Source organism: Oncorhynchus gorbuscha, linkage group LG16 (genome assembly GCF_021184085.1).
Source record: "Oncorhynchus gorbuscha isolate QuinsamMale2020 ecotype Even-year linkage group LG16, OgorEven_v1.0, whole genome shotgun sequence".
Taxonomy (NCBI): Eukaryota; Metazoa; Chordata; class Actinopteri; order Salmoniformes; family Salmonidae; genus Oncorhynchus; species Oncorhynchus gorbuscha.
In genome coordinates this window covers 59,685,955-59,697,435 of record NC_060188.1, presented here as the reverse complement: position 1 = coordinate 59,697,435, position 11,481 = coordinate 59,685,955, and the positions used below count along the sequence as shown (strand labels likewise).

At 43.7% G+C, this 11,481-nt stretch overlaps 1 protein-coding gene across 2 annotated transcripts in view; it reads left to right on the top strand.

The window, feature by feature from the left end:
• Positions 1-116: 116 nt before the first annotated feature.
• LOC124000384 (collagen alpha-1(XXVI) chain-like) overlaps positions 117-11,481 on the top strand; it is a 61,161-nt gene continuing 49,796 nt past the window's right edge. Inside the window, exons 1-4 of one of the 2 annotated variants that reach the window (XM_046306704.1) lie at positions 117-332; positions 432-539; positions 1,507-1,629; positions 2,677-2,780. In XM_046306704.1, coding sequence (XP_046162660.1) covers positions 1,583-1,629; positions 2,677-2,780 — 151 coding nt within the window. In that variant the 5' untranslated portion in view covers positions 117-332; positions 432-539; positions 1,507-1,582. Of the gene's footprint in view, positions 540-1,506; positions 1,630-2,676; positions 2,781-11,481 lie in introns of both variants that reach the window. The other variant, XM_046306703.1, reaches the window with a different exon arrangement.

The window sequence follows — 11,481 nt, the reverse complement described above, 5'->3', positions numbered from 1 at the left end:
AACTTTATCCCTTCCACATTACTCAGCGGTAATAATGAACCATGCGCAAAAACGACTGCGTCGAGCTTCCCAAACTACAGTGCGTAACTACAGTGCGTATAGCGCTCAGACGCTGCTGCAGACAGACAATCCCTCCAGACTTGGAAGGCAGAAGCCTAGCAACACGACAAAGGCGGTGACTGGGAGAACAGTAGGTTTCAGAATGTCTCACGACGTTGCAAATGTATATGGTATTCGTTTACTTTAACGATATATTAGGACGATATATTTGTGCGCGGCGGCTTTGACTTCCGAGACGCGCGTCTCCAAACTTTGTCCACTTCAAAATACAGGTAGTGTTCAACCTCTCACTCGAACAGAAACCTAAATTCTCGGACAATGACAGGTTCAATCATTTTTAGCATTCTCTGTATTTGGATGTTTTCACCCAGTCTGTCACGAGGGACCGGGTTTATCTATCAGTTTCCAGGTGTGACATTGCAACGCATCCACACTGAACACACCGCTGGACCCCCTGCAGGCACCAATGCGGCTCGCAGGTAAGTGGACCTCAAGCAAATATGCATCAGAGAAGTGATTATGAGTTCAAGTTGTTGTTCAATGTTAAACAGCTACTGATGTGTAGAAATATACCTTTTTATATAGTTATCAACCAATGTTGAAGTTGTATGCTACAATGCATGAGCTTGTGCGTTGACTTTAAACAAAAGTATAACTGTGGTACAACTATTTTATTGCCCGCTAAGAATAACGAAGTGAAGTACTGGCAATAATGGACGAAAGTATTAAGATGTGGTTCTGGGTTTGGATTGGAATGAATGAATGGAGCAGACGTTCAAGTTGCACGTTGCTGCCAAATTGAATACTCTCTCTCTTAGTATGTGAATTGCCTCTCAGCTCCAGTTTATGACACTATAAACAACTTTATTTCCAATTTCACATCCCCACATCCTTTTATTGTCTAGATTTGGCTTGATACACCAAACTTCTCAATTGACAAAAGCGGACCGCCCAGAGAGTTGTCCTTAATAATGATGAATAGGAAAAAAATGTTTGGTTTATTATTCAAAGTTAAACGGAAAAATGTTTTTGACTGCCTTGTATTTTGATCCCCATCTCCCAAATACCATGCACACACACACACACACACACACACACACACACACACACACACACACACACACACACACACACACACACACACACACACACACACACACACACACACACACACACACACACACACACACACACACACACACACACACACACACACACACACACTAAAACTAAAACACACTCACACGCACACACACACACACACACACACACACACACACACACACACACACACACACACACACACACACACACACACACACACACACACACACACACACACACACACACACACACACACACACACACACACACACTAGAACTAAAACACACTCACACACATACACACGCACTAAACCTTTGCCTCCCTATGGTCTCCTTTGGTAGGAACTGGTGTCAGTACACAGTGTCGAAGACTGTGTCATGCCAGGTGCACAACGGGACAGAGAAGCTGGTACAGCGTATGTTTCAGAGTTGCCGGTGGCCGGGACCCTGTTCTAACCTCATCAGGTATGGTCGGCACAGTTCACTCACTCCAACAGGCCCTTCATGCAGTGGAAAATACAACTTCAGACATGAGAGGTTCTGGTTTCAGAGTGGCACTGCGACCATCTCGTTTTGAGGAATCATTTGCTCAAATCACTGCATGTAATTAAAAAGATAATGCGCAGTAGCCCCACAATGTCAATTTACCGTCAAAGAACTATATAGATATACATCCTAATGGGTTGCAGTAGCTTACAGCCATCTTGCTGAGCCAAACGCTTTGAGGGAATGGCTACCATTTCCAGGTTTCCCTTGGTTCTCTTTAGGACAGCTATGGGTCAAGTGGCATTATACATGTTGGTGGCCTTTGCTGACAGTGTATTCTGAATCATAATTCTACATATCCTGAAGACAAAGCCATCTTGATGGAAAAGAGCAGGTCATTGATTCTAGTTTCAGTTCAGCTGGCCAAGAGTCTGGCCAGACGTTGCACAGGGGTCATGATTATGGTGTTTGTATATTTGTAGCCTAAAGAGTCCTTAATGTCATCCAGCTTTGACTGCAGACAGTCTAATGACTGATTATTAAGCCTCATGGAAATATTATTTGTTTGTTGATTGAAGAAGGCAGATTTACTCCCTCGACCACCACACAGAGCAACAAGTCATCCACCATTAAGGCATATGAATCTAATTTTTCCCATTCCAGTATTCCCAGGTCTGCTATTGCTCCCAGAACAGACACTAATGTAAGACCATAGCCATGTATTATATAGATGTGTGTGATTTGCAACTGTTTGGTTATTTTATGTCTTTGGGATCCATCCAGAAAGACTACTTTAATGGGTTCCCTGTATTTGGTCATCGTGTTAAGCTTGGATCGGCATTGTTATTTTATCCCTATGTTATAGACAGGTTCAACATCTTTTGATTTAGAGTTATTCCCGTGTAAAGAGGTCCATGTATTCTCTCTTTTGTCTGTTGTTAATGTTACTGAAATCATTGTAAAGGCCTCTAATTATATCCGTGAAGTGAACATCTGCCCCAGTTAGTGACTATGCTCTGCTTTCAGTTACAGGACCATTGTCCGGCCCACATACATGCTAACGTATCGCCAGGTGACGGCGTTGGAGTGGAGGTGCTGCCCAGGCTTTATGGGCGACAACTGCAGAGAGGGTGAGTACTGTACCTGTGTTGTCTGTCTGTCTGTCTGTCTGTCTGTCTGTCTGTCTGTCTGTCTGTCTGTCTGTCTGTCTGTCTGTCTGTCTGTCTGTCTGTCTGTCTGTCTGTCTGTCTGTCTGTCTGTCTGTCTGTCTGTCTGTCTGTCTGTCTGTCTGTCTGTCTGTCTGTCTGTCTGTCTGTCTGTCTGTCTGTCTGTCTGTCTGTCTGTCTGTCTGTCTGTCTGTCTGTCTGTCTGTCTGTCTGTCTGTCTGTCTGTCTGTCTGTCTGTCTGTCTGTCTTTCTTTCTTTCTTTCTTTCTTTCTTTCACACTCAGAGAACTGGTGAGCTGGAGGTAGAAATGACACAAGGGCACTGCAGTCAAAACTGTAGTCCCATTGTGTACCCATTCATCCTAAACTCCCTGCTATGAATGACATCAAAATCACAGGCTGAAAAACAATTATTTTACTAGGCAAGCCAGTTAAGAACAAATGTTTGTTTTCAATGACAGCCTAGGAACAGTGGGTTAACTGCCTTGTTCAGGGGCAGAATGACAGATTTTTACCTTGTCAGCTCTGGGATTTGAATTTGCAACCTTTTGGTTACTAGTCCAACACTCTAACCACTAGGCTACCACTAGGCTACCTGCCGCCCCATGCTCTGTATTCTTGGCTTGGCATTTTGTTTTTGTGGTTTATTTTGTTTTGTTTATTGAATCTCCTGACTGTGGTGTATGGAAGACAATAGATAGGGATAGGCACTGAATCAAAAGCTCAACTTGGCTCTAAATGACAGATTATACTTACTGGTCCTCCCTCTTGGTTGGACTCACTGTTCGGCTTCTTCTTGGGAAAAGGTTCCTTATTGTAACTTAATGGACCAAGACATTGTGTTTTCTCTGTTCTCGTGTCACCGATATGAAGGTTCAGATTTATGACTGGTGTCTGATACAGAGAACATGGCTCTGCTCCCCAGTTCAGACTGTAGCTATGTTGAACATAGGATTGATGACCCTCCTCTGTGCTCTGAGGAGTCAACTTACTGAAGGAAAGCATATGTCATGAAGATGTGAAATGATTGTTAATGGCGCTGTATAATTCGTGGGGGACGACATGTTTACTTGTTTCTGTCTGTATGCACTGCTATCTATCTATTATATCTTGATGTTCCAGTGGCTACCTGATGATAATGCTGCACTCTATCCTTCAATTGTACCAAAAACAGTATGTTGTTGTCATATTTGTGAGGCATTGTGCGGTTACCATAGAGAATGATAGAGGACTCTAGGGCCCCAATGCTTCTTTTTAGCATGGGCAGCCCCATTGAGGACATTCACCATTTTGAAGTAGTCAACTGGGTGGGACTTCCTATGGGTTAAGGAAGGAGCACATAATTCCATCCAGGTCATCAAGAGGGATCAACCAATGAATAATACTTGTGGATAAACATTCCATAACAGGTTGCCGTCAATCGCCAACCTTGGCTTTATATGCACCCTTTCAGTTTGTTTACCAACTCATAGAAGGAGTAGAGGAAGAAAATGGACTACTTACTTCAAAATGGAGATGGCCTCAATGGCGTTGCCCGTGCAGTCACAAACGCCATAATGAGACAGATACAATGAAGAGTCCTCTATCAATCTCTATGGCAATGACACACACAAGTACATTCACACATACACACACCCCTCCACATACTGTCTGGAGAGGGGCCTCTCCCTGACTGGAAGTGCTTTCCCTGTGAATGGGTAAACAGAGCCAGACGGTTGTGGAGTGGGGCGACCCTCGGGAAAGTGAACCCCCTGGCCCTACTGGTCTGTTCTACTGAGAGCCTTGTTTTGGTTTCAGGGGAACCAAGGTCATCCGCTCCAGCTGTTGTTAATGCACCAAACCCCCCTACCCAAACTCTCACTCTTTCTACCTCTCCCCTGTTAGAGTGGATGCCTTCACAGGGCAGACTAGGAACCCCAGGGATTGGCTGTTTCAGAGCAGGAAGCTCAGCTCTATCTCACACACACACACACACACACACACACACACACACACACACACACACACACACACACACACACACACACACACACACACACACACACACACACACACACACACACACACACACACACACACACACAAACACACACACACACACACACACACACAAATAGCTTCACTTAACATTCACCTACAGTAAATCATGTAAAACTGTCATTGGGAGATTTGCGTGAATCTCAAGCACCCGTTACAAATTATGATTCAGCCATGATTCTTGAACATCTGCTTCTGGCCCCATCACCAAACATCTCCATCTTTGCAGTTATTCACATGGCTGCGGAATCCACTGCCATGGGAACTCAACCATGGCAATCAGATATCATGTCCTTCATATATGACATGATCCGTTGATTTTGGTGAAGAAAATGAGTGCTGCTAGTCATAAAAAAACATATTTTTCAGTTATAATTGCTTAATCAAAATGTTGAAAGGTATAAAATGTTGGTCTGGAATTCTCCAGTGTAGCCTTGTTGCAGCTTCAGGTGAAGGACCTGGCAGCAAGAGATGGGAGAGTGGTCCTGTCATGCTCAGGATTCCAAAAGGTTTTTTTGGCTGTTCTATAGAAGAACCATTTTTTGTTCCAGGTAGAAATCTTTTGGGTTCCATGTTGAATCCCCTGTGTAAAGAGTTCTACCTGGAACCAAAAATGGTTATTTAAAGGGTTTTCATATGGCGCTTGCATTGCCAGGATCATGGGTTCAATTCCCGCTGTGGCCACCCACATGAAAAAGTATGCAAGCACTACTGTTATTCTCTTTGGAGAAAGGTGTCTGCCAAACAGCATACAGTATATAGGTATAAAGCAATAGAGGAAGAGGGAGATATGGAAATGCAGTGACTAGAGATTTGTAACCTGTTATTTATTCCTGGAACATCAGCAGTTGGAGCCGTGCACATTCACTGTTCACATAAAACCCATTGCAAAACTCCAATGTGCTTTGAATGGCAAAAAAAGTCAAATGAACAAGGTGCTATTCACAGCCTCGTCTCTAGACTGTTGAAGCAAAGCACCCCAGGATCAGTGCTCGGGAGGCAATGTTATCCCTGGATAGGCAAGCCACAGTTGCAGAAGTCAGCCCACTTACTGTTGTGGCAAGAACCACATGCCTTTCCCATCTTTACCCAGAAATCATATGCTTCTGAGGGAAAGAAATTACATCATCTGGGGTTGGGAGGTCTCCCCCCCCCCCACTCTATCGACACAGTTGTTTCAGACAGCGTTCACTCCCAGGGCCGTTGCGTTAATTGAAACCAGCGCGTCGTTGTTGTTTCAGGTTTGCGACTCCTCTAGAGTGAGCTCTTCCAGGTTGTCGTCATGCCGTAATGCGCTGGGCGGCGAGTGTGTCATCTAGCCTTGGTGTGTGTGTGTGTGTGTGTGTGTGTGTGTGTGTGTGTGTGTGTGTGTGTGTGTGTGTGTGTGTGTGTGTGTGTGTGTGTGTGTGTGTGTGTGTGTGTGTGTGTGTGTGTGTGTGTGTGTGTGTGTGTGTGTGTGTGTGTGCAACCTGGTGGATGTGAAAGCTGGGTCTCAGCCAGCTGTCTGTGGTAGTGCATGCACAGCTGCTGTACCCCGGATTTCACTGCTCTATGGAAACAGCCGGTTAAGAGAAGAGTCATCACGACATCCACTCTTTGGAGCCTTTGGACAGGGAGCCTATTATGGGACTTTGTAAGCAAGTGTTCTCATGAACTGCTAGTCCCTGTCAAGATGAGCATGTTGCAGGCACATGGCAAGTGTCCGATTTCATAGGACAAAATGAAAAAATATAGTTACACTGTGCAGCTTTTTAACTGTCTTCGTCAGATATAGAAGCTGTGAAATTGCACCTGTGATATTGGCTGGATGTGCGCGCACTAACTTCGTCAGACTTTAACCAGAAGGATTCAGTCTTTGGTGGTGAAGCAGACAATAGCTGTATTGTCCGTAGCAATGAGAACTGGATGTTTCAAAGGGGACTTAGTTCTGCCCTTTCAAGCATCCAGTGGAACCCAGTCATAAAGGCACAGAGTCTACGAAGGTCCAGAGCCAATGGAACACACATTTTGACTCAAGCTGTCCATAATGTTGAGGGAACAAAACAGATTCTTTTTCAATCAGTTTCACGGAATTGTCTTCATATGCCATGTGCTTCCCATACTCACCCGTGTCCTTTTGAGTTCCCATCCAATCCATTGAAGGCTTCATAGTCTCTGTTAAATGTAATTTTACGTCAAGGGAAAAAAATAGCATTGTGGCTGTAATATTTCACTTGACTCATATTTTTGTTCTGCTTCGATGGCTTTCATGACAGGGCCTTGAGAACGCTGCCTCAATCATTCGCTTTCCTCCACTAAAACCCAGGCTTTGTAGTGAGTTGTTATTTGCTGGATTTGGCATGATTCTTACTTGATTGATACTCCCTGGACTGTATTTTAAGTGACCATAACAAATTACTGTTGAGCAGTATTACTCGACATAAGCATATGCATTTGGTAATGCTATTATTCATGCACAATTTGTCAGAAGTCAAAAGGTTATTATTTATTACCCCGATTACAAAATGTGAGCAGGGAACCGAAGTGACCAATTTACGGTTGCTGCATTGACGTGAATTTACAGTGCCTTCAGAAAGTATTCACACCCCTTGACTTTTTCCGCATTTTGTCATGTTACAGCCTGAATTTAAAATGGATTAAATTTAGATTTTTGTCACTGGCCTACAGACAATACCCCATAATGTCAAAGTGGAATTATGTTTTTTAGATATTTTTACAAAGTAATTAAAAATGAAAAGTTGAAATGTCTTGAGTCAATAAGCATTCAACCCCTTTGTTATGGTAAGCCTGAATAAGTTCAGGAGTAAAATTGTGCTTAACAAGTCACATAATAAGTTGCATAGACTCACTCTGTGTGCACTAATAGTGTTTAACATGATTTTTTAATGACTACCTCATCTCTGTACCCCACACATACAATTATTTGTAAGGATTCTCAGTCGAGTAATGAATTTCAAATACAGATTCAACCAAAAAGACCAGAGTGGTTTCACAATGCCTGGCAAAGGGCACTTATTGGTAGACATTGAGTATCCCTTTGAGCATGGTGAAGTTAGTAATTACACTTTGGATGGAGTATCAATACACTCAGTCACTACAAAGATACAGGCGTCCTTCCAAAATCAAATCAATCAAATCAAATGTTATTTGTCACATACACATGGTTAGCAGATGTTAATGTGTGTAGCGAAATGAGTGTAGCGAAATGCTTGTGCTTCTAGTTCCGACAATGCAGTAATAACCAACAAGTAATCTAACTAACAATTCCAAAACTACAGTCTTATACACACAAGTGTAGGGGGATAAAGAATATGTACATAAAGATATATGAATGAGTGATGGTACAGAGCGGCATAGGCAAGATACAGTAGATGGTATCGAGTACAGTATATACATATGAGATGAGTATGTAAACAAAGTGGCATAGTTAAAGTGGCTAGTGATACATGTATTACATAAAGATGCAGTAGACTAACTCAGTTGCCAGAGAGGAAAGAAACCGCTCAGGGATTTCACCATGAGGCCAATGGTGACTTTAAAATACTTAGAGTTTAATGGATGTGGTAGGAGAAAACTGAGGATGGATCAACAACATTGTAGTTACTCAACAATACTAACCTAATTGACAGAGTGAAAAGAAGGAAACATGTACAGAATAAAAAAATATTTCAAAACATGCATCTTGTTTGCAACAAGGCACTAAAGTAACACTGCAAAAAATGTGGCAAACAATTAACTTTTTGTCCTGAATACAAGTTGTTATGTTTTTCCAATACAACACATTATTGAGTACCACTCCCCATATTTTCAAGAATAGTGGTGGCTGCATCATCTATCATCTAATAGGTATGCTTGTAATCGTTAAGGACTGGGGAGTTTTTCATGATAAAAACTAAACGGAATGGAGCTATGCACAGGCAAAGTCCTAGAGGAAAACCTGGTTCAGTCTGCTTTCCACCAGACAGTGGGAGATGAATTCACCTTTCACCAGGACAATAACCTAAAACACAAGGCCAAATCTACACTAGAATTGCTTACCAAGATGACAGTGAATGTTCCTGAGTTGGTAAGTTACAGTTTTGACTTAAATCTACTTGAAAATCTATGGCGAGACCTGAAAATGTTGTCTAGCAATGATCAGCAACCAATATGGCAGAGCTTGAAGAATATTTTCAATAATAATGTTGCACAATCCAGGTGTGGGAAGCTATAAAAGACTTGCATCTACAAAGTATTGACTTACAGTACCAGTCCAAAGTTTGGACACACCTACTCATTCAAGGGTTTTTCTTTATTTGGATTATTTCAAGGCACACTTAACAAGCATGGCTACCACTATCAGGGATCAAGGTAGACCCAAGTGCAGACTGTGTGTGAAGTAGCAATGTTTATTGTAACAACAGGGGCAGGCAAACGACAGGTCAAGGCAGGCAGGGGTCGATAATCCAGAGTAGGAGCAAAGGTACAGGACGGCAGGCAGGCTCAGAGTCAGGGACAGGCAGAGGGGCAGGCAGGCTCAGGGTCAGGGACAGGCAGAGGGGCAGGCAGGCTCAGAGTCAGGGACAGGCAGAGGGGCAGGCAGGCTCAGAGTCAGGGACAGGCAGAGGGGCAGGCAGGCTCAGAGTCAGGGACAGGCAGAGAGGCAGGCAGGCTCAGAGTCAGGGACACGCAGAGGGGCAGGCAGGCTCAGAGTCAGGGACAGGCAGAGGGGCAGGCAGGCTCAGAGTCAGGGACAGGCAGAGGGGCAGGCAGGCTCAGGGTCAGGGACAGGCAGAGGGGCAGGCAGGCTCAGAGTCAGGGACCGGCAGAGGGGCAGGCAGGCTCAGAGTCAGGGACAGGCAGAGGGGCAGGCAGGCAGGCTCGGAGACAGGACAGGCAAGGGTCAAAACCAGGAGGGCGAGAAAAGAGAAACTGGAAAGAGGAGCAGCTGAGAAACAAAACGTTGGTAGGCTTGAACAAACAAGACGAACTGGCACAGACAGACAGAAAACACAGGTATAAATACCCAGGGGATAAGTGGGGAAGATGGGCGACACATGGACGTGGGTGGAGACAAGCACAAGGGCAGGTGACACAGATCAGGGTGTGACAACCACAGCATTCTGCAGCGACATACCATTCCATCTTGTTGGCGCTTGGTGGGACTATTTGACCAAGAAGGAGATTGATGGAGTGCTGTATCAGATGACCTGGCCTCCACAATCCCCCGACCTCAAACCAATTGAGATGGTTTGGGATGAGTTGGACCGCAGAGTGATGGAAAAGCAGCCAACAAGTGCTCAGCATATGTAGGAACTCCTTCAAGACTGTTGGAAAAGCATGTGCAAAGCATGTGCAAAGAATGTGCAAAGAATGTGCAAAGCTGTCATCAAGACAATGGCTACTTTGAAGAATCTCAAATATGAAATATATTTTCATTTGTTTAACACTTTTTGGGTTACTAAATTATTCCATATGTGTTATTTCATAGTTTTGATGGCTTCACTATTATTCTACAATGTAGGAAATACTCAAAATAAAGAAAAACCCTGGAATGAGTACTGTAGACGTGTCCAAACTTTAGATTGGTACTGTATGTAAATGAGATATTTCTGTAATTCCTTTTAAATAGATTTGCAAACTATTCTAAAAACATGTTTTCACTTTGTCGTTATGGGGTATTGTGTGTAGATGGGTGAGAAAAAAGTTATGCAATCCATTCTGAATTCAGGCTTTAACACAACAAAATGTGGAATAAGTCAAGGGGTATGAATACTTTCTGACGGCACTGTATATAATGTTGCTTAGATCCACAGTTGGGAATGGACTGAGTATTTTCCTCCAGTGCATCATTAGATTATCCAGAACTCCCTACTCACCAACCAAAGGACCCAAATCATCCCCATAGTGCAGAACAACCAAACAAGTGTGCATCTGAGGAGACTAAGAATAGAGACAAATACTAGAATCATTCATCTCCAAGTCCTTATAAACATTTGTATTGTTTTATCTGGAAATCCAGGAGCACAACTATTTCAGGAGAGTCTAAGAACATATTGTGAACTATTCCAGACACCCCAAAACAACCCTCAAAAAGCCACGTACCTCTCGTTTATAAACAAATAACCCACTGGGCACAGATGCCAATTAAACGTATATATGCCACATTGGTTCAATGTAATTTCATTGAAATGATGTGGAAACAACGTTGATTCAACCAGTGTGTGCCCAGTGGGAAGGCACTGACCTGGCTGACCTGAAATGTGTTGCCTACTAAAGGGCAGTAGCCTGCGAGGCGAGGCATTGGCATGGCTCTGAAGTGTGTCTGTCTGTGTTATGCTCTGAGTGGCCGCAGACATGATTTATGGAGGGTCAGCGGGACCAGCTGGAGAGGCCTGGTCGCGTCCCTGACTTCTGTGGGCCAGCCTGGAAGGCATTTGTCCACAGAAGGAATGAGACCCAGGAAAACCCGCCACAGCCTCTGTTGTGACCAACGGAGGGATTTGGATGATAAGTCCTTGAAAGAGAGGTCCACTTGCTTTTCCAGTATTGGCTTGAGAACATCTGGCCACTTTGCTTGGCTTAAGTTCTTCAAGATCTACAGCGGAAACACTTGGTTTAAGGGGTTTTCTACTTACTTTGATGCTATG